General features: G+C 31.4%; 1 protein-coding gene across 1 annotated transcript in view; it reads right to left on the reverse strand.

Annotated features, from left to right (window-relative positions):
* The window catches only part of LOC140432381 (ATP-binding cassette sub-family G member 1), a 176,288-nt gene extending 153,314 nt beyond the window's left edge, over nucleotides 1-22,974 (reverse strand). Inside the window, exon 1 of the mRNA XM_072520235.1 lies at nucleotides 22,666-22,974. Coding sequence (XP_072376336.1) covers nucleotides 22,666-22,765 — 100 coding nt within the window. The 5' untranslated portion in view covers nucleotides 22,766-22,974. The remainder of the gene's footprint in view (nucleotides 1-22,665) is intronic.
* Between the last annotated feature and the right edge of the window lie 2,532 nt (nucleotides 22,975-25,506).

Below are 25,506 nucleotides of genomic sequence, written 5' to 3' on the forward strand. Positions count from 1 at the left end.
TCTTTGGCCGAAAATTTTTCTGATCGTTGCATCTACATCTCGCCTAATTACCGTGTTTTACATATGGTAACTTTAATTTTTCTGTGTAGTTTTGGGGCCATCTGTTTCCTCAAGCCATAATAGCACTTATTGGCAAGCACTATTCTTCTTTTAATTTCTTCGATGACATTGTTGTCTTTGGTCAGCAATGATCCCAGGTAGACGAAGGTGTCCACACCTTCCAGTTCCAGATCATCAATTAATAGTCTAGGTATCAGGTTGCCTCATCTAGTACAACACATATACTTGGTTTTCTGTGCGTTTATTTTTAATCCCATTCTCAGTGCAGACGCCCTTAGTGATCGAAATGCTTCGATCGGAGATTCTGTGGACCTAGCAATAATGTCTACGTCATCTGCATATCCGACCACTTGTACAGATTTATTAAAGATGGTGCCATTCGTATTAATATGGCACTCTTGAATTACTTTTTCTAGTGCAAGGTTAAATAAGAGACACGACGGTTCATCTCCCTGTCTCAGTCCATTTTTACAATGGAAGGGTCTTGAAAAGTCGTTTTGGATTCTGACTACACTCTCTATGCCTGTGAGTGTAAGTTCCGTTAGTGAACAAGATGAAGCGGCATTTGAAATTCCACCATAGTCTGTAGGAGTTTTTGTCTGTTGACTGAGTCGTATGCGGCTTCGAAATCCACGAATATGTGGTGGGTGTCGACTCCGAACTCAAGCGTTTTCTTAAGATTTGATCCGTTGTTGATTTATTGGGTCGGAAACCGCAGTGGTAGTTCCTAACTATTTGTTCAGCATAGGGGATCAATCTTCTGTACAATACTTTTTATGCCACGTTAAGTAGGGTGATGCCTCTATAATTATCACACACCATCACAATTTACTTTTTGAGAAGAGGGTAAAGAGATTGTTAAAACCGGAGGCTTTGTTATTTTTCAGTTTTGAAATGGATTTTCAATTTCTTCTTCGGTGGGGGGCGGCTCTTGAGCGTTTTCATCCATTTCAGGCAAGTAATTTCTATTTGGTCTTCTTCACGACTGTCGCTAAGCCGTTCTTCAAAATGATTTGTCCACTTGTTTAGTATCTGTAATTTGTCACTAATTATGGAACCATCTCTGTCTTTACATGCTGTTATTCTTGGTTTGAATTCTTTTATGCAGCTGTTTATCTTCTGGTAGAATTTTCGCGAGTCCTTCCTATTGTGGTGGTTAATAATCTCGTTTAGAGCGTTTTCGTATAGCTCTTTCTTTTTTCTCCTAAACGTCCTTTTTTCTTCTCGTCTAAGATTTTTATAGTTTTCCAGGTCTAATCTCGTTCTGCGCTGCTGAAGTCTCTTATATGAAGTCTCTTATCTTACTTCATTTTTCTGTTGGTTAATGGATCTACATTCTTCGTCAAACCAATCTTTGTTTATTTTAGCCTGGTTAGGTTTTAAAAAGCCTTTACATTTTCTTGTTCATTTAGGTATATACAAATCGTTGCAAGTATCAAAATGGGATCATATTAAGTTACCGGTAGTCCTAGAATATTTTCAATGGACTATTTTCAAGTACAGAAATTAAGCTTTCTTTTTTATTAAGTAATGCATATACTTAAATGTACTAGAAAAATAGTTATAATGAGAAATTTAGAAGAAATTTAGACCATTTTAAAGATAATTAATTTTTATTTCTGTTAAATGTACCCACAGCATACCTATACCTAAAACCTAATAAAAAAGCCTTAAAATAATGTTTGCGAAAAAATAGAGAAAATATCCAAAAAATCGTATCTCTAATCAGTCATTTTGCAGAGAGGCAGAAGTTTTTTTATTTAAGCCTATACCCCCGTGGAAAAAAGTTATGGGACAAAAAAGAAAAATCGCAGTGTTTATGTTTTTTTTGCTTGGTATGTTTAATATATTTTTGTGAAAAAAATTTGTTTTGACTTTAAAAGGTGACATTTCAATTTATTAAAGGAAATTTAATTTTGAACAATTTTTCTGTAGATGTACCGGGTGGTCCAATAAGCCGATCTCTCGGCTAGATATCAGAAACTATTCATGTTATAACTTTAGGAGAAAAAATTCTTTAGTTAAAGTGGCCAAGAGAAATTTCTGGAAATACCTTTCAAGTTTCTGGGTCAACCGCTAGGGGGCGTAACCTGTGAAGAAAACTTTAAAAACCAGTTTTTTGGGAAATATGCCCAATTATACCAAGTGTAAAATAAGTAAACTAGAAAGAGGTCTAAATTCCGCACAAAATTGTTCAAGTACTTTTTTTTTATTTTTTCAAATAAAGGGTGGGGGATAGTGGGAAAGTATTTGTGGATAAATACCTATAACTTTGGTTTGAATCAACCGATTTTAACGAAATTAGGGTCACTAGAAAGAGTGTGGATGATTTAATTTACATCTACTATAAAACAGTTGCATTTAGTTTTAATTGTCATGGGTAGAGGGTACTTTCGAATAGAAAAAATTAAAATTTGTTTTTCTTCAAAATGTTTAACGGAAATACCTATTTATTGTAAATTATAATGGAACTGGATTAAATTCGTAACAAAATGGCGCAAACCGCATGTTGATAGCTTTTGTCGAGCTCGAGATATAAATAAAAACGCATAAACATAAGTTAAGTATAGTATTGACTCACCCTTTATTATAATTTAAAATTAAATATGTGAAAGATCATACAAATATCTCGATCATTAAAACTTAATATCCAATTAAATGTTCAAATTGTTTTCCATCGTTATCCACACAAAGATGTAATCTTTCACGCGTAGACATAACAGCTGCTTCAATCTCAGCTGTTGATATACTATTTATTGCGTTTATAATGCGCTGTTTCATGTCGTCTCGCGTGGTTGGTCGAATTTGGTACACTAAGTCCTTCAATCTTCCCCAAAGATAAAAGTTCTGACATGTTAGGTCTGGAGATCTAGCTGGCCATGAAAATATACTTCCCCTTCCAATCCATTTATTTGGATAACTTGCATACAAATAATCTCAAACTCATCTGGAAAAGTGCGAGGGACACCCGCCATGTTGTAATATTACATCTCTTCTTGTTTGTAAGGAAATATCTTCCAATAAAACAGGCAACTGATTTTCCAGAAAATTCAAATATGTTTCGCCATTTAAAGTTCTATCAAAGAAATATGGACCTACGATCTTTCCATCAACTATCCCACACCAAAAATTAAGACTCCATCTGCCTTGAACCTGCACCTCATGTATATATGTTGTTCTTCTAACAGACCTTACATCCAATTGCAGTAATCCAGATTTGCATCAAAATCTCTCTCATGTAAAGTTTGGTGGAGAACTACGTGATAAGGATGCAGTCTAAAAAACAGAACAACAAAATATTGGTGAAAAAAAAACCACTATATTTACTAAGACTCAAAAAATCTTGAAAAAACCCCAAAATTGTTTCACAAGATAAATTGTGCATAATTTTTTTTAAGAAACGGATAAAAGGATAAAAGCGCCGTGTTGCCGTTTTTATCGGAATATTAAAATACCAGTTGAATCTAAAGTTTAAAGGGAATTCCAAGTTTCTGACCTAAACGTTCACTTTATAATATGAAAAACCAACCTGTGATGTTTTAAAATCCTTAGAACAGTAGTTTTGGGTATGTTTAATTCTATAGAGATTTGCCGACTACTTATATGAAAATTCTGTTGAATTAAAGTAAGAACATTGATTGAATTATCTTCAGTCATACCTCTACTACGTCGTTTAAAACAAGGACGATGAAAACTACCAGTTTCTCTTAATCTTCTTGCCTTTCTTTCAAACACTTCTTTGCCATAATGTCTCCTGTCAGGATATCTTACAGAATATATACGTGAGGCAATAGCGGCATTTTGGTGACATTCGAAATAAACTCCAATCATATCATACAATTCTGCATTTGATATACTCATCACGAATTATTAGTACTGATAATTAATTACTAATATTACCAATATTAATATCTATTGAAAAAAGTGCAATCTTCAATTCGAATTATAATATAACACTTCTTAACAATGTTTTGACTGCTGTCAATAAATAAACAATATGAACTCCCCGTCTAATTCATTGTCGTAGCCTACTTAGTTTCGAAAAAATTATTTTTATCATAATATGAAATAACAATGGTCAAAATATGTATCAACATTAAGATTCTTCTGCTATAAAAAAACTTGAACGTACGTACTGACTTATTTTTTTAATTTAATTTATAATACAGGGTGAGTCAATACTATACTTACTTATGTTTATGCGTTTTGATTCATATCTCGAGTTCGACAAAATCTATTAACATGGGTTTGCGCCATTTTGTTACAAATTTAATCCAGTTCCATTATAATTTACAATAAATAGGTGTTTCCATTAAACATTTTGAAGAAAAACAAATTTTAATTTTTTCTATTCGAAAGTACCCTCTACCTATAACAATTAAAACTAAATGCAATTATTTTATAGTAGATGTAAATTAATTCATCCACACTCTTTCTAATGACACAATTTCTTAATATTGAGTAAAGTCTGAAATTGTTGTAAATTCCTACAATTTTTTTACAATTTTTGTCATGCGGTCGATATTTTCTGAGTTAATAGGAAAACAGCGGAAGGGGAAGCATAATTATCGAATTATCGCATTTATTATTAACTTTACGACATGAATTTACATAAACATAAATAAAGGCAATTTTATTTTATACCATTTTGATCTCTCTCATTTTTATTACTAAAACCAGTATTTGGGGTCGTACATATGCGGTAAAGGCGCGAGCGTAATGCCTTGCGGGGATTGATTATATAGGAATTGATTTTGTTTAATATCTTGGTTGATTTACACTTCTCGACAAAATGGTACAGACTTAAATTGTTCTTCTTCTTCTTATTCCTCTTTATAAGCAATTCTGCTTGTTCATTGGCGGATTAATACCTCTATGGAAGGTTGCAACTCCATCTTTTGCGTGGTCGTCTGATACTTCTTCGTTCGATACTCAAATTATTGTAATTGTAATTTCCTACAATTTCTTCTGTGCAATTTTTTTCGTGCGGTCGATATTTTTCGAGATATGGCGGAAAATAGTGCAAGATAGAGGAAGGGATAATTATTGAATTATCTTGTTTATTATTAGCTTTACCACATGAATGTAACTGAACAAAAATGGAGGGATTTATATTTTATACAATTTTGATCTCTCTCATTTTTTTTGCTGAAATCAATATTTGAGATCATACGGTAAAGGCGCGGGCGTAAGACATTGCGAGGATTGGTTTTATAGGAATTGATTTATACAATATCTCGGCCATTTTCAACTTTTCGACAAAATCGTAAAGACTTAAATTATTGCAATTAGTATTGCCTACAATTTATTCTGTGCATTTTTTTCGTGCAATTGATATTTTCCGAGTTAAGGGGGGGAAAGTATAATTATTGGAGAGAATTATATTTTATACAATTTTGTGCTATAATCAACATTTAAGGTCCTCAACCTAACGAACCATAGAAGGTGACGTCACCAGCAACAAGTCATAAACAGGAACGAACCTACGACCTCAAATATTGATTTTAACAAAAAAAAATAAAAGAAATAAAAAAAATAAAACATATTTTTCTTCATTTTTGCTTATGTACATGTATGTCGGAAAGTTACTCATAAACCAGATAATTTAATAATTATGTTCCCCCCCCCCTTAATTATTTTCCCGTATAACTCGTAAAATATCAACCGAACGAAAAAAAAAAAACGTAAAAAAGAAATTGTAAGAAATCGTATATACAAAAATTTCAACACTTAATTTTTTTTTTCTAAAAGTTAAAAATGGGGGAGAAATGAGATATTGAGCAAAAACGATTCTCCTTTAAAATGAAGATGGAAGCTAATCCAATAGCGGAATTCTGTCGCCATTTTAAATTTACACTACTCTTGACCCCCCTAGAAAAATAAAATTTGGGGCAACTCGACATGCAAGGTCAAATGCTATACTCGGTTCGCTATTCCCAGCCCGAACTGTCTAGTGAATTTAGTAATTACTTTTTTGCGAAGTTAGTTACTTTTTGACAGACTAAAAGTGGCTGGAAATTACTACACAACCAAGCACACGTACTCATAGCCAATATTAATAGTAAACAAACTAAATAGTAAATAAAATAGAACTTTGCGAATTACCGACAATCAATATTTATTTATCTGCACCATATAATAAATAGTTATGTTAAATTATAACAACTAAAATATATTTTTTAAATATATACTACCCAAAATTTGATGGGTTTGGTATACACTTCCACTTCCACTATTTAGAATAATTCTTCTTTTTTTACAGAAAGAAGTCTGTAATTGTAATATACTTAAGCTATTAATACTGAGAAGTAGGAATTGTTGTGTTGTAGGTTTCCGACAATGAATATGTCAAAATATGCCCGAGTTAAGCGAATGGAGTATAGCACGATTGGACTACTAAAAAACAAATATATTACTGAATCCCTCAGAACGATTGTGTAGATATCATTCTAAATAGGTACAACTTTTTGTGTAAAAAATGGCGACTGCGATATTTTTAACCCTAATGGATTTAATATAATTTGCGGATCAACATTAGGATCGAATGTATGCTAATCCAACCACGATACATTATTTATTATAGGTATTTATTTATTTTGTACCAACTTGCATCTCGCTAACAATGTCGTCCTTGGACCTTGACGTTCGGTTCAATGTATCGTACACAGGTATAACCGCCGCAGATATACCTTGTAGTTGCACTAATGGCCGCAATGATTTTTATTAAAACCGTGTCGTTCTTGATAAATGTATTAACTTTTCCTCTTACGGCTTATATTGGTTTTTCGGTTTTTTTATATGAAATTAATGTTTCCAAAAAGGATGTATTAGTTATTACAGGTACCTAATCTATAAATATACAGATACATGCAGTAGATGCCTTAACGTGTTTTATTATCAATCTGAGATCATACTGAAGATCAGTTATTTTACAGATAAAGTAAGTGATTATAGATGATAAAATTGTAAAAGCTTTTGCAATATTAATTTTTTGTATTAATATTCGAGACTAGTACAAAAATAGTAAAAATTGGTTTAAATACTTAAGTACTTAAGCAAAAAAAACACTGAATATGCACAAGTAACTTCTTTTAGAGACAAAATTGGAAGATAGAGTATTTTTCAAATATGTTAGTGATTTTCATGGAGTTTAGAGAGACACACACAATGTCTATTGTCTGCTATCCAAGTAAGATAGCATGTAAACCCCCTAAAGTGAGAAACTTGGTTGAGAAGTCTGCCATCCTCTCTCGAAGGACTTAATGAGCAATTATCTCAATGAGCAACTATCTATGACCCAATGAGCAACTATCGCGAAACATGTGCTACCACGAACAGACTTTTATAGACAAAAGCCGGGTATACGAGGCCAGACGCATATGAATGTGACCAAAACCATTATGAACACAATGAGCATTTTTGTCCATAAAAATCTGTTTCTTTTTTGTTTCTTTTCCAGAGGTGGTTTTTTCTTTGCCTATAGTGACATGATAAGTTTGAATATTTAAGATAAGATAAGTATGCGTTATTTTTAACCGTTTCTCTGATAATTTCGAAAAATTCTGCTATAAATCTTCGTTTTCAACAGTGCCGTCTGAAATACTTCCTGGGATTCATTGGTTTGCTTTTTCTCGTTAACTATTCGATCTTGATCCGGATTATTATACATTGACCATCCGTCATCTTCCATGTCTCAAAACTTCCGTTATTTGTGAATCTATATCTTTTATGTCCTTTGTGCATATTTTAATTCGAGACAGTGCATCTACGTTTGTATTGGTTTTGCCTTTTTTGTAAATTACCTCGTAGTTAAATTCTTTTAATTTCAATCTCCAACGTACTAATTTGGAGTTATACCCCATTCAAATTCGACGTGCAGTAAAAGTAAACAAAACCAGGCTATGCTACGTAAGACTCCATAGGCGTGCGGTTTTGCTTTCATATTTCCTATCAAATTAATAAAACAGTATGTACAATTAAAGATTTGTTTACTATGAACAACGAAGATAAAATATACAATGTTAGTATTATTTTCAAGGAAATTCAAAATTTGCTTCACTACTGTAAAATAAAAAGAAACTTATGGTTTGACAAAAATAATAAAGCAGTAATTGCAACGTTGTTTTGACACTTAAACGATCGAAATCGAAACATCAAATACACTTATTTTTTAAAGTAAATTGTGTGTTAGTTCGCCTCAAAAGAAGTAACTTATTATGTTTTCAGTTTTTATTTGAAAATCAATAAAACTTACGTGATCCAGATTACAAATGTTACCAGAAATTGAAATCTCATTTTATATAAATTTCGTGAATTTGAATACAGATATACCTTAACTTAAAATGTTTTCATAAACGAAAATTTTGTATTAAAAAAAAAATAAGGTGCACTTGGAGAAGTGCCGCCAGAAGTAAAAACTTCTTAAATTTTCGTTTATGACAAATATTTTAAGTTGCTGCATTGGATTTCCTTGAAAACCATACTAACATTGCATATTTTATATTTGTTATTCATAGTAAACAAAACTGTAATTTTACATATTGTTTTAATAATTTAATACGAAAGCAAAACCGTATGCCAAATTTTGATTTATTGACTAAGAAGGCTTCTGGCTGAGTACAAAATAAACAACTGATCAAATCCTATCACGCGATATAGAAAATGAAAGGGAAGGATATAACGAATATATTAAGATAGAAAATCAATTACATATCTTAATAGATTCGTTATATCGTCCATTTTCATTTGCTATGTCGCAAGTTAGGTTTCGATCAGTTGTTTATTTTGAACTTAGCCAGAGGCCTTCCTTAAGTCAATAAATCAAAATTTGTCTATAGTAAATTTATTTTCATTCATAGTGCCTTATGATATCTCGTACATAACTATACGTTCTATATAATCAAGATCCTGTGTAGTGCCATTTTGGTAGTCGCCATGTTTTTTTTCTATCTTAATATATTCGTTATATACTTCCCGTTTAATAAATATCGACAACCGAGTTAAAGAAAGCGGATATTCAAAAGTGGCTGCGATCAAAAGTTTTGACAATTCAGTTCTAAAAGTCGAGCTTTTGACTATTGTGAATAAACATAAAAAAATACACTATTGTAAGCATATTGTAGATGAAATGGGTAAAGAAAAACGAAGGTATTCACAGGCACTCGAGGTAGATTCTGAGTAAAATATTACCTAAGTTACACTTTGAGTTTTTTGTTTTATTTATTACTCAGATATGTTGAATGTTTTTATTTTTGACAAGATTTTTCTGACCTTTGCATATGTTTTTGCTTTAAAACTTCGTTTTCCTTAAACCAACGAATGGAGTGCCATTAAGAGCTCAGTTCACGAGTGGCAACTCCGTTTCAACCTTAAATATTACGTTTAATTTTAAAACATTTTTACACATTTAATATAATTGTATTTTAATTCCGTGCATTACATTAACGAATTCACGTTATTATGTTGTTGGAAAACCTTATTCTAATATGTTTATTCAGTTATTTTCAGTTCTGTTATTCCTGTGAACGACTTATGCTACGATGTCTACTTCATATTTTCATATGTATTTCATAATACAGGAAAATATAGGTTTATACATCGTTAAAATCATGATGTGGGAGTGCCCCTCGTAACAATCATACTGTTGACGGTTTATTTATACTTACTGCAGCTCTATCTTGTATTTAGTGTAGAAATGTTTAGAAAGGTTTTCGAAGACCCGCCCATTGTAACGTCAGAGGTGAGGTAGTCCTTTAATAAACACAACTGACCGTTTCCACTAAACAGACTCGAGTTTCAAAAACTCGGGACTCGAAAAACAAAACGAACTGTTTCAAAACACGCCAGTCTTTAGTAAAGTTTGTGAAAAGTTGCTATTTTGTTTTATTGGATACGAGTTTGTGTTTTGTTTTTATTTTGTCCGTTTGGTGGGAAACCGCCATTAGATATTACATTTAATTTTAAAACAATTTTTACATATTTAATTTAAATTTATTAATTCAATGCATTACAATAACGAATTCTCATATTATGTTGTTGGAAAACCTCATTCTAACATTTATTAATTTAATTTTATCTTTGTTATTCTTCTGATCATAAAATATAAATGATTACATTTATTATAAATATAAATGAATAAATTCAAGCACTGTAATTCCCTGACGCACGCCCTGGCTAAAATATTATCACTAGAACAACAGTGGTCCAATTAAGTTATAGCAATTCTTCCGCGTACAAGGACTACTAAATGATATGGTATGCTGAGTTCCGTATACGATGTCTATTTATATAGTTTATGAGGTCGATATTATGTACGTTTATACATTGTAAATCGTGATTTGGGAGTGCTCCTCGTAATATTCATAATGTTGATAACGTGTGTTGGTTTGTTTACTGCTACTGCATCTTTAAGATAAATTTGGCCCTTAGGGAAAATAGGTATTGCAAGGGGCGGTGATCTGAAAGTGTTTTAAATTTCCTTCCAAATAAGTAGGGTCGGAAATATGAAATTTTCTGGAAGCGAAGGCAATTGTTTGTATAATTGTTAATTCATTAATTGTTTGAGCAAAGTATTGTTCCGATCATGTAATTGCTGGCATTTGTTGTAAGGTTAAACGGTTTGGAAAAATCCGGATATTGCAATGACGACTCATTCATTAATAATTTCTTTCATGTATCAAAGCATTCTACAAATTCGGGTTTAGGATTGATTTTTGCATCCTTTTTTAAGCATATTGTTAGAGGTTTGGTGAGTTTGGAGAAATTTTGAATAAACTTCCTATTATATCCCAATAGTCTAAGAAATCTTCTTATTTCCTTTGCTGTTTTCGGAATCGGATATTTTTCTCTTGCTTTTATATTCACTGAATTTAAGGAGTCTTGGAGTCATATTCAGAGTTCCCATCTTTCTAATTAAGTGCTATTTTGGGAATGTCTTCTTGAGCCATTCTTTGTCAAAAATATCGCTAATAGGAGGAATTTTAAATCGCTCTTCTATTGTTTTATCGTTGACCTTCCTATAATCTATCACTCTTCACCACTTTATTTTATTGGACGGATCTGGTTTTTTTGGCACAATCCATATGGATGACAACCATGGTGATTCGCCTTGATCTAAGCTTAAAGATATTTGCTTCTTTACTTTTTCTTTGCGTACATATTATTTAGAAGATACTGGCTCTTCATCTTGGTTTTGATATGGTGTTTAACTTCGTTTGTAAAGCTGAGAGGAGTGTCTGGTTGGTGAAATATATCAGATATATCATTCTTCTTCTGCATTCTATTCCTGAGGTTGTTTTCATATATATGTTGAAGTATTGGATGTTTCAAGGATATTTCATTGCTATTGAGTGGTTTCGTAATGGAAAGATGAATATTTTCTCACATGAAGTTGACAATTTGAAAAGTCGGTCCAAGCGAGGTGGTTCTTGGCGTTGGTAAGAGATTCTAGTAGTACGACACCTTGCAGAATTTATCTGAGAATAATTATTGTTCTCTTTTCTTCTTTGAATGTAATTTTGACTTGTCTTATTGAATTTGGTTTCAAATAAATGAAATAAAATTGTGTTTTTTAGTTTCGTAATATTTAATTAAGATTGTATTTTTTGTAACTAGAAACGATTTAGGAAACTTTAATTGGGCTTCGAAGACTTTAAGATTGTCGAGGCCAATATTTTTTGTGATAACTATATATGAAAGTAAAGAGTGAAAAGGTAATGTTTTAAGGGTGAACTGTAGATGAATGTCGGAGTAAAAGGTTATTCCTAGTGTCGTTTAACAGCCTCCAGTAAGAGGTTTTTGAATTATATATGATAATTATTATAGGTATATTATATACATATATATATATATATATATATATATATATATATATATATATATATGTATATATATATATATATATATATATATATGTATATATATATATATATATATATATATATATATATGCATTTTGTTTTGCATATGATCCACCATAAAATTTTCTTCATTTGAAATTCTCATTTTGTTTTCATACATATCAACTAGAACATTTTTATTATATTTAAAATTACTTTTTTTCAGTCTACAATGATTTCTTGCAACTTCTAACATCACATTTCAGAATTCTAGGCGGTAGATAGATAGTAGATTTCCTTGTCTTAAACCTTGCTCCAGTTCAAACACTTTTCATGTATAAAAAAATTGGTATAAAATAAATAAATAATTTTTAATAGTTTCGGATATATGTAATTATTGAAATTATATAATAGAATAAAGAATACCCACTAATTACTCACATCATTAAAGTATCTGCGGTTCATAAAATAAATAATAAAAATGTTGTTTAAAGTTTCCAACATATTAACATAATTTTATTTTTATATTTATTACATTTTTGTATAATTTCGTGAAAATTTTATGTATACGCATGTGAAAATTTATTTACGTGGATGAGATCGGCCATGTGGAGGTCGTAACTCAAATTTTAATAGCAGCATTTAGATGTAAAATTTAATCCTTTATTTGCATATGACCGATAGACCAGCATAGAAGAAATACGAATGATGTAATATCAGTTTAAAAAAATGGCTTGTGAATCGATCATGTTAATGATGAAAGGCAACACATGAACAAACAATAACGATTTAAAAAACCGTTTGAAAATGAACAACTATATATTTATTTATATTTTATTTAAGTACAATGCAACAGTATGTCTCTACAAACGAGTTATTCTTTATAAAAAGCTCTATATTCTAACCGAAGACGCAACCATAACATATCATTTTTTTTTCAGTCACAAACGAGGCTTGTCAAAAGTATGAATTTAGCTTAAGAATAAAGAACCTTAAATTGAAATAAAAATTAAAAAAATTTAATAATTCAACTTTGTTTGATCGGTCCGTCCGTCCGCCCGAGAAGTAATACAGCTAAAACGTTTTGCACTTATCTGGAAAAGATACACAATTAAACTGTTTGACAGTAATAGCTGAAAAAAGTTTTTGTACAGTCTTTATAGTTTCTTGAGACTGTATAATAAATAATAAATATAATCTAATAAGTTATAATTTTTAAAATTATCGCAGTGTCAAAAAATCAAAATTAATTAACTCCTTGGCAAAACTAACAATCTCGAGTCCGCAAGCTATAGAAATCAGAAGCATTCCACATCTAGATATAAAACCTATAATCAAGCACTTAATAATCAATGATTGGAAGACCAAGTGGAATCAGTCAACATCCAAACTACGAGATGTAAAACATTCTATATTACCTTGGAAATCAACCCCAAATAAGCGTATACATCAAACCATCCTATCTCGTCTTAGAATAGGCCACACCGCCATCACCCATAAACATCTTCTGGAGAGTGAATTAAAACCACAGTGCTACGTAAGTGATATTGTGCTCAGTGTTCGCCATATTTTACTGTAGTGTCCTTTATATTGCATGGAGATACTTCAATATAAATTACAAAATACTTTACAGGCAATATTAAGTGATGGAACTGATATGAAAAATTTGACATCATACTTATATTCCATAAATGTACTAAATAAATTGTAAAACTTTAAATTGTACAACGCCAATGACCCTACGAGGTTGAGGCATAAATATATTAAAAAAAATTTATTTATTTTATTTATTTATTTATTCAGATACCTTACAAACACTATAGACTAATAGTAATTACATGTAAAGTGTTTAAGACAAAAAATACAATAAACCCCTTAAACCTAGTGCTGATGATCAAGCAATGTCTTAAGCTTACAGCTTTTTACATTAAGGGCCGATTTTTCGAACGCCAATTAAAACTTGATTGTAGAAGATTTTAATCAAATATTTAATTACAATCAAATGCGTCACAGCAGCTGTCAAAATTATTAAAAATTGCTTATTATTATTATTGATTTGTAAATAAAAACATAAAATTAACATCAGAAAGAGTTTAATTATGGTTTATTTTAAATTAAAACGTAAACTAATAAAATTGAATAAAATAAATCAGTCAACATAACCTCAAAATGTGACGTATTTAATTTTAATTAAATATTTGATTACAATTAAGTTTGCATCTTGCAGTTTGCGGGTGTGCATCTTGGGCGTGTTTGACCAGGCCTTCGTACAAAATTTCCTCTCTCGTGCTACCTTTTTAAAGAATTGGAAACTGTAGATTGACTTCTCCTGAGACGTCGTGCGATATCTTTTTGTGTATATCCTTCCTCGCACAAAATTATAATCTGTGATGCATGGGTTTGATCGCAGTGTCGAATTGGTGGCATACTTGATTTAAACTTGGTTAAATCAAAACAATATTTAATAAAACTTATTAAATTAAACTAAAAATAATCGAATTATTATAGTTTTTCCTTTACATGATGAAGGTTTTTTATGATAAAATGCACGAATGACACGCTGAATAAAAGTCAAAATAAACGTCAAAACATTTCAAATCAATTGAATACATCACTTTTGACATTTTACATTTGACATTTAGCATTTGTGGATCTAAGAAACGCGTATGACTCTGTACCAAGGTCAGAACTATGGGAGGAAATGTACAAATTAGAAATACAGACGGAACTCATAAAAGCTACAAAAGCTCTGTATAAAGAAAATAAAGTGTCCATTTAAATGGGAACAAGAATCATAGGAGACTTCACCATAACAAAAATGCTCATGCAGGGTTGTTCCACATCTCCCACCCTATTTAAAATATACTTAGAGAAAGCCTTGACTACATGGAAAAGAAAATGCGAAGGCATGGAAGTACCGATACGGAACGAATACCGATATACGTTAAGCTTTGCAGACGATCAAGTAGTAATTGCACAAGACCAAGACGACCTCAGCTACATGATGAAGAAACTACAAGAAGAATGTACCAAGGCTGACGTATAATATATTAACCTCGCGAAAATAGAGTACCTATCATAGAAGAAGACAAAGAAGATCTATAGATTGATGACATCGTAAGAATCAAAGAAAAGGATAAATTCAAATACTCGGGGTTTATAATCACGAAAAAAGCAACAACAAAGGAAGAAATTACACAAAGATTAGGACAAACAAGAACAGCAATCCGACAACTTAACTCAGTATGGTGGGATAGACACCTAAATATGAAGACAAAAACACAGATTTATAAAACATTAGTGCGAAGTATTATGACATATGGAGCTGAAAATTGGAGCATAAACAAGAAAAATAGCAGTAAGATAGTAGAAACAGAGACGAAATGCCTGCGAAGATGCTGCAGAGTAACAAGAATGGATAGGAGAAGTAACAGACATACTAACATATATAGAACAAAAAAGACTAAAGTGGCATGGACATGTAAGAAGAACTAGCGACAACAGATGGATAAAGAGAATAACCGAATGGAGCCCCATAGGAAGGAGGAAAAGAGGATGACCCCGAAAATACTGAGAAGAAAGAATACTGTAGAATCCCTGAATATATATATATATATATATATATATATATATATATATATATCTTTAAGGAACATGACCGTTTAATTTAATATAAAAAAAGTGCACTCGTAAGTGAATGGGATGTTTTCGGTCAATTTGGAGATAAAAAGGGCAAGAGTTGTGCTACTTTATCTATTTATTGAAGACGTTTCGCCCACTGTTCAATGAGCATCATCAGTTCATCTAAAAGAGTGTTATTAGCGATACATCTAATATGAAAAACAATTAAGTAAATGATCTTACCTTTAAAAGATCTGTAGCATTAAAATGTTTAAATAAATCCAAAAAAGTCCAATCCAAAAAAGTCCTTTTGAATTTATTACTTTCACTACATAACATTTATTTTGATAACATAAATATTTTATGTAGTGAAAGTAATAAATTCAAAACGACTTTTTTGGAAATGGTTTCTATTAGCAAAAGTGATAATAATTTAAACAAAAGATCAGAAATTCAAAATCTAAGCAAAATTTATAATTATATTATTTCTTTATAATTTTATATATGAAACTTGAAAAATATCACATTTTTATTTAATTTTCCAAATATCTGTTACATTTTTTCAGACATCTATCAATGGTGAATAAATCTTCTTCTTTTTTGTTACTAAACAAAAAAGAATTTTTAAACACAATTTTATTTTTGACAATATAATTGTCAAAGGTAAAAATTTTAAGTTGGCACTTATGACATTGAGGCTTATTTGTAATTGGTTGCTACTTTAAACTATTTATAAATTCAATTATTTTTGGTAAGAAAATGTTTTCAAAATTATTAAAATTTCAGTCAAGAATTTATTAGATAATGGCATTTTAGTATTAATTCTTTATAAATGTATTTGCAGAAATTTTATTAACGAAACTAATTTTATTTTGTGAGTTAACAAAAAAAATGTTTTTCTTTCTAGTTCAACTTTGTAAGATATTTTGTCTTTTTTAGCAGCTCTTGATAAGAATTGTAAACACAATTGAAAGCTCGAGATATTAAATAGTTAACAAATAGCCCCTTTGATTGACTCCAACCCATCAAAAACATTTATATATAATATATAAATACATCAGCCTACTCACTATATGAGTAAAACCAGTAATCTAAAACTATTTTGAAATAATAGTAGGTAAAAAAAAATTGAAAATTCCAAAATATTCGATATTTTTGTCCATGTGTGTATAATAATTAGTTTTAGTCATCAAAAAGATAATGGTTTAGTTATGTTATTAGAAATGCCAAATACGATCTACTGCAGTAACTAACTGATGGTAAAATTGAGAAATAAACATGGCTGGGACAGAAGAATTGCCAACGTTTTAGGAGGAAGTGATAATTTAAAAGAATTCCTATATGTATATGCAAAATGTACTAATAACAAAGCAATGTAGTTATAATAATGTTTGGATACAATAAGTAACTTCTTTATAACAGTAATTGAAGAGAAATATATAAAATTGAAATAATTGCCAATTAAAATAAAATGAACCAATTACAGCAATTTACTGTAGGGCCAATGCTAATAACATAACTTCCAATGATTTTTCATTTCCGTATTTATAATTAGATAATGTATATGGTAGTTCCAATTAATGATATGCCTGGAAAAAATTACTATTTTATTACATCAATAAAAGAAAAAACTATTGTACAAATTGTTTTTCTCCGTCTGGTTTAAGAGCGTAGGCGCAAAATTTCGGGATAAATGCTTTTTTATCCAAAAAAATTCATTTTTTTCGAATCCTGATAAAACTGATAAATATTTTTAACGTTTAAAAATTTAAACGCAGAATGAAAGATTACATTATTACCCAGGGCCGAAAGTCCCTTAGAATAAACAAAAAGTTTCTTTTGAATGATAGGTATATTTGAAATTAAAAATTAATTCAAAATTATTCGGGAAAAGATTTAAAGATTGCATTAGTTTAAATAAAAAAGAACTAAGGATTTAACAGAAATATTATCAGGCCAATTATCAATAACAAGAAAAATATCGAAACAGAAAGTAACTGAAAATATAAAATGGTAGTATGCAGATTCTGTGAGGTAGAGAACGCAAGCTGTATACTTTCAAACTGCTGCTTCCTAAGGAACTCTAAAGCACGTTATTTGGGAGCGTGCTAAGAAAGATATCATAAGAAGAAGAGTATTTACCTAACCCATAGTCTCTAGATATACTTAACTTCTTTGGGGGAATAGAACAACGTAAGTTTGCCTGTAAGCTTAGAAACCATCAGAGAAGGCCAGAAAAAGGGGACAAATTCGATTTTTTGTCGTAGGAATATATCTATTCTTCGGCGTATGTTCTTACTAAAGATGTTGGTAACATAAAAGTGGTTGTTATGATATGCTAGATAAAGATTTTTCTGTGATACCTGCTTATAACGTGTTAGCTGGCCGAGTATTTCGAGGACCAACTGAACGTTGAGGAGAAAGCTGCAGTGCAGATGCCGGTAATGAACCACAGATTGAAGAGCTAAGCTTTCTGGTTCCAGAGCTTTTTAAATAAGGTTTGGTTACTGACTCCATAAGTTGCTGTGCAGTATATGGGACAATAAAGAAATGCTCGAGGGAGAGAGTAGATTAGTAGGTCTCATTTTTTCAATACATAACAAAGATAATAAATTAAAGTCTACGAACTATAGGGGAGTATACTACTCAATGTAAAATATGTAGTCATTTCCAAAAAACTACAAAAAGGCAATATATTAGGCAATATATTGTCGTATAGTTGCATATCGTCATGGAAGAGGTATCATGGATCACATATTTCTTAGGCGTGGAAACTTGTTTGGAGTAAGATGTAGACTTTCAGATGATGTTTGAAGATTTCCACTAAATCCCTAAAGTCATTTGACTGCGAGACAAGATTTGAACTGGTATACATAATACACCATAATGCAGTTCCAAGGGAAGATATATATTGAAAAACGTAACATAGCTCTTCACGTAGTATTAAAATGACTCAGGTTAAGTGAAACGGTTGTAAACAAGTTAGAACTGTTATGTGCTTAACCAGAAGATTGGGCTAGTTTATCAATTCCTTGTATCATTTAAAGAAATGCTTTTTGATATTCAAAAAAGAGTAAACCGGTTAGAAAAATAAATTAAAAACAAACGAGAAGAAAAGCACATTTTTAAGAATGTTGTTGATCCAGTTGGAAGAAACTCTCAGAACTATGTCTTTGGACATTTTAACTTCAAACGAGTTATATGTACAATAAAATAAACCAGGTGACTTACTATATTTCGGTTTTTTACAACAGGAAACTATATTTCGGGTTTTTAAGCGTACACGCTCTTCCGGTGTATCGTTAAATTTTTACTCCGTTATATATATATATATATATATATATATATATATATATATATATATATATATATATATATCTGTTATATAAACAAGGTTAAAGTAAAAATTTTTCTTTGCTAATATAAAGCTTCCTACTTAAGTCCACATTGCCGTCCAAATAAATTAAAATTAAGTTATAGGAGACTTTGATAAGATCACTTATCACATTTTATGTTAAAACCTGGTGCATGACAAAGGAATATGAGTCCTTTAAAGGAGAGGCTGGAAGGGGAGGATATAGTTATGTTTGTAAAATCGTGAAGACTGGTAGGGGCAGGTAGAATTTGGAAAAATGCCCCCGGACGGATTCAGAGGAAATTTTTTTTACGAAATACAGCATTGTATTAATTTTTCAACCAATTTTTTACTACAATTGGTCAAAGTGATTCAGCAATATGTCAACTGAATAGTATATTGTGAAATGATCACATCACTCGAAACACAAAAATTAGAATATTCAAAAGAACACACAACCAAACTTATATGGAATCGTCTGATATTTCTTATTATTTTAAGCGAACTTAAAAAAAAACCTACGATGTCAAAAAATATTTAAATTTAAATGTACAAAGAATGATCGTTCAAATTGTTTTTATTTATTTATGTTTTTTTAATAGACAGTATTACTATTCCTAGGCTTTAATCAAGCTCCAATCCGCGTGGGCATGCTCCTAAACAAATTGTCAACATTTTATTGTTGTAGGTTGTTTCCTTGCTTCAAGAGCAGCTTGTACTAGCTATAAGGTGTTTTGTGGATTATCCCGGCGAGGTCTGATTCTTTTTTTTTAAGAACATCCTACACATGCTCTATTAGGTTAAGGTCTGGTGGGCAAGCAGACCACTAAAGAATAGTGATATTTTCTGCTTTAAGGAAGTCTGTAGTGACTCTGCTGATATGTAGAGGTGCATTATAATACATGAAAATTAATGTTTTCCTACTGCACCTTTTCAGAATCTAACTACAGGTTCTAGAACCAAATCAACATACCTGCGAGCTATTAAAGTAGGCTGAATGAAAATTAAAGGAGTTTTTTCACCGACCATATTACTTCCCTAGAACAGAACACTTCCTCCTTTATGTCTGTGAACAGATCTGGCTGATTCCGTTCTTGCTTGTCTTTCTCGCCCTCTATGCACACGAATTCATCGGTCACATGCTTTTGCACAAATTCTGGTTTTATCTGAATATAGCACATTTTGTCAATTTCCAATGTTCCGGTTTTGGTAGAGAAGACATCAATTTAGGCGGTCAATCTTGTGCTGCTTGGTTAACTCGGAACCCGTAACTATCTACTGCTGTATATTCCTTAGGCACAAAGTTTTTTTCTTGTCGTTTCAACTAAAACACTTACACAAATGCTTGGTGATTTCATATAAGTTTGGTTGTGTGTATCACAGAATGTATTGCTATATCTGGTTCAGAGCTTTGGATAATAAATAAAAAAGACGCATCCAAATTGAAATCTATAGAAATGAATTATTAGCGCATATGTGGCCAAATTACTAGAAGAGATAGAGTAAAGAATACTAAAAACAGAGAGCGTATGGACATTGATATTCTGGAAACTACAGAACGCAAAAATGCAACGACCAAAGAGAATATTACAGTGGATCCCACTAACCAAAGGAAAGACCAAGAAGATCGTGGAGACAAGAAGTAACGGGTGCAATGGAAGATTGGGTCTACAAGCAGATGACTGGAACGATCGCAAGCGTCGGAAGCTAGAACGCGAGAAACGGCGAGAACTGTAATAAACTCGCGAAATGCAGTGGCTGGTGGACAGAAATGTGAATATTTCTGTTCGTATACTAATTTTATTATATATAATAATGTATGTACGTATATACGAATTTTTTTCAGCATTTTTCACCTCTACCACTTTTCCTGGCCATCTGTTCTCTGGTCAAACCAAGTTAATTGTCTCCTTTCAATCTCTTCTTGTATTTTTCTGCCCATATTTATTTCATTTTTTATATACTCATTTTGACTTCTCACTAATTTTGATCTTTGATAACTATAAATGTATTTTTTTATTTCTCTCTTTTTATTGATCTGTCCTAAAGAAGAGAATGTAGTGTCCGGATAGTCACTCTGCCTTTGTTAATTCTACTGTGCATTTCGTCTTCGCTTTTTCTTTTTTATTAAAAACTACTCCTGGATATTTACTTTTCTCTATACTTTTTATGCTTTTCGTATATAAAATTAGATCTTCTATTTCACTGTTTCCAATCACCAGATATTCAAACTTAGATATGCTCATGGTAAGGCCTGCTGCTTTGTATTCTTTTTTTCGTTTTCTTATCATCTTCTTCTTCTTCTACGGCACTACAGCCCAAAATGAGCCTTGGCCTCCTTTATTTTTTGCCTCCACCCTTGTCTGTCTGTGGCTGCTCTTCTCCATACACGGACTCCTAAAAGTGCTTGTGCGTCGCTGCTTACTGTGTCTTCCCAGCGCTTTCTTGGCTTTCCAACTGGTCTCTTTCCCTGCATTCTGGCGTTCAGTGCTCGTTTTGGTAGCCTATCCTCTCCCATTCGTATCACATGTCCGGCCCATTGCAATCTTTGTATTCTAATGAAGTCTGACAGGGGTGTTTCCTTATACAGTTGATAGAGCTCGTTGTTATATCGAATTCTGAAGATTCCGTTTTCCCTCACAGGTCCTAGTATTCTCCTCAGTACTTTTCTTTCGAATGTGTCGAGTTTGTTTTTGGATGTTTCTTTCAGGACCCATGCTTCGCTGCCATAACATGCTATTGGCCGAATTATTTTTTGTTTTCTTATCATATAATTTGTATTATCTTGATCTTCGGTAATTACGATTTAGTCATCTGCAAAGAATGAAGTGAAGAGCATGCCATCCCCTACTCTCAGTCTCTGCAGATATGTCTAAATATCTTTTGAAGATAGTAGGAGAAAGACAACATTCTTGTCTCAATCCTTTGGTTGAATTTAATGAGGCGATCACTCCATTTCCCATTTTAATTCTAGACCGGTTAGCTTTATAATAATTTTATATAGTTCTAATCAAAACGGAATTAATTTCCAGATTTTGCATTTCTGACCATAACCGATTTGTTTGTTACATTTGAACAGCCCGTAAAACTTCAGAAAGCATATATATATATATATATATATATATATATATATATATATATATATATATATATATATATATATATATATATATATATATACATATATATATATATATATATATACATATATATATATACATATATATATATATACATATATATATATATATATATATATATATATATATATATACATATTTCACCTAAATCTAAAGAAAGACATATTACATTGAAAAGAAGGATTAAACAAGTTAAGAACTTCTCATTAAAATCAGAAAATGTGATAGATGTCAGACATAAAAACATTCACATATATTATTGAATAATAAATATAGAATACAATCGAAAGATTCATTAATAATTTGCAAAAATCGTAACCATTTTACTATAATGTAACTCAACAAAATAATTTTGTTAAATTTAGCTTTAAATCAGGTACAACAAACATGTTTGATATTAAAAATAGGTAGACTGAATCCTGTTTGAAGATTTTTTTTATTAAAAAGTAGAAGTGACAAACGAGACAAGACAATGCTTTTGAGGATGACTTTGTTAGTAAACAAGCTGTTGAGTTATTTAAAAAATTACAAAAACTGTAAATAAATAGAAAGAGTAACAACAAATTAATCAAAGAGTAAAACAATTTAAAAAACTTTATTAAGTTGGCTTAAAATTACTTGAAATATCGACTAGTTATAGTACAAAACTTACCATTTTTCTCCTTGGCAACGAACGAAATATCCTGGAATTCTACATCTAGAATTCTATCACTAATTCTTAAATTATTCGACGCGAATTGTTGAAGTTCCATCCCGAATTATCACAGAAAAATATATTAAAACGAAAAAATAAATAATTTATTTTATTGAAGGGTTTTTAAGTCACTCAAAAAAATGTTGCTGACTTTTTCTTCATAAAGGATGTTGTGTGTTGTAAAATGTGGTGGCACCTGAATGTTGACATTGCAGCCTAACGTTAGTTTAAGTACATATACGACCTAGCGAGTCGTAGGTACTGCCGTACTATGATCAAGGACTTTTGCACATCTTCAGTATCGTACAATGGTGTAGATTCATGATAACAGCTATTGGAAGGGGCAATGCCCATTTAATTTAATGTTTTATTAATAGTGCAAGACGTTAGTTCTTTTTCGCGGTGTGGATTTTTATATTTTATTGGATTTATCGAAATATGTTATCAATTTTCGACGAACAAAGTACAAAAGCCTAGTTTTTTTAAAACTTTTAATCCATTCAGATGTATTAAATATTGTTGTATTCATATAATACAAAGCTCAAATAAAACTTAAAAATTAATATTCAATAATTAATAATTGACTTATACGAATATTTTTGGTTTTATTGGAATTCACAAAATTCATTATAGCCCAGTCTGGTTATGTAAAAATCATCGATTTCACGGCAAAATTTTTCGCAGTTATCTGAAGCTTGTAAGACATAGGTGAGGGTTACTAGATATATGAAAAAGTACTTGTATTTTTACCTTGTGTTTTTTTAAACAATAATTTATGGTCACAATTTGATTTTTTGTCTTATATTTTATATAAACAATATTTATATCATTTTTTTTATATCAAGAATATCTTTATTTTCCCGTGTTTCAAATTCAAATTGATAAATAATTTACGGAGATATTGGGAAAAAAGCAGTTTTTTTGCAATAATTTATAAATTTTATTAATTCTGTTATTAGCAAAATAAAATGTAATTAATAAGAACGAAAATCAGAGGAGCAAAAAAAAAGAAGCAAGGGAAAGATGCGAAGAAATTGAGACTCTGCAGTCAAAGTACGATAGTCACAATGTACATAGGAAAATTAAAGAACTTACAGGGGGGCTAAGACGAAGGCATAAAGGAAATATAACTGATTCTGACGGAATCATCATCTTGGACAAGCAGAGTAAAATAAGAACGTGGAAAGAATATCTAGAAAAACTATTTAAAGACCAAAGAGATAACACCTTTGAGCTAGAAGAAGAGGTAAACGATGGACCAAAGATATTACAGCAGGAAGTTTACTCCGCAATAACACAGTTAAAGGATGGCAAAGCGGCAGGCCCTGATAATATACAAGCAGAACTACTCAAACTAATTGACAACGAATCAATAGCAATAATCGTAAATATATTCAACAACATATACAACTCTGGATAAATACCAACAAAATGGCTAAAATCTGAGTTTATTGCACTTCCAAAAAACCAGGAGCCAAAAAATGCGAAGATTACCGTACTATAAGCCTCATGAGTCATCTCCTAAAATTGTTCCTAAAGATAATTCATAAGAGAATCTACAAGCTGTGCGAAAGTCAAATTTCTCCCAACCAGTTCGGGTTCACAAATGCTGTTGGTACTAGAGAGGCTTTGTTCTTAGTACAAGTCTTATTCCAGAGATGCAAAGACGACAACTGCGACGTATACGCATGTCTGGTTGATTACGAGAAAGCGTTTGATCGAGTACAGCACGCCAAGATGATGCAAATACTAAAATAAACAGAAATTAATAACCAAGATCTGAAAATAATTAGAAGTCTCTACTGGAATCAGACAGCAAATCTCAGAGTTGAAGGTGAACACACTAACTATGTGAAAATCATGCGTGGAGTGAGGCAAGGCTGTATTTTGTCTCCTCTAATCTTCAATCTGTACTGTGAAAGAATATTTATCGAAGCTTTGCACGAAACTGAAAAAGGTATTCTACAAAATGGTTACCGGCTAAACAACATCGATATGCAGATGACACCATAGTCTTTGCGGACAACTTAGAAGACTTACAAGTTCTTATGAACAAAATCACGTATTACAGTCAACAACATGGACTCAATATAAACGTTAAGAAGACAAAGCTTATGATAATTAGCAAGAAAAGGATAACAGAAGGTCAACTCTACGTAAACCAATCCCATGTAGAAAGAGTGACGCATACAACTACCTCGGCACTATAATAAATGAAGAATGGACCAACAACCAGGAGATTAGAACACGCATCGTAAAAGCTAGATCCACCTTCAATCGGATAGGGGCCTTCTTCGAGTCACAACCTCTCTCTTGATACAAAAGTAAGAATGCTGCGATGCTACGTCTTCTGTGTCCTTTTTTATGGTGTTGAATCGTGGACCTTCAACGAAGATATGTGCAGAAAACTGGAAGAATTTGAGATGTAGCTATATCGGAGAATGCTTAAGATCCTTGGACTGACCTAGTCACAAATGAGGAGGTCCTCAGGAGAATGAATAAGAACAGAGAGGTACTGACCACCATTAAATCTCGAAAGTTACAGTTCTTCGGATATATTATGCGAAATGAATCCAGATATGCTCTCCTTCAAGCCATCCTACAAGGAAAAATATTTGGGAAACGAGGTCCAGGAAGAAGAAGAACATCTTGGTTAAAGTACCTCAGAATCTAGTTCAATACAACATCTGTGCTGCTTTTCCGCGCTGCTGCAGATAAGATAAAGATTGCCATGATGATCGCCAACATTTGTAACGGATAGGTACATCAAGAAGAAGAAGAATAAAATTGTGAACGCTA

Source organism: Diabrotica undecimpunctata, chromosome 1 (genome assembly GCF_040954645.1).
Source record: "Diabrotica undecimpunctata isolate CICGRU chromosome 1, icDiaUnde3, whole genome shotgun sequence".
Lineage (NCBI taxonomy): Eukaryota > Metazoa > Arthropoda > Insecta > Coleoptera > Chrysomelidae > Diabrotica > Diabrotica undecimpunctata.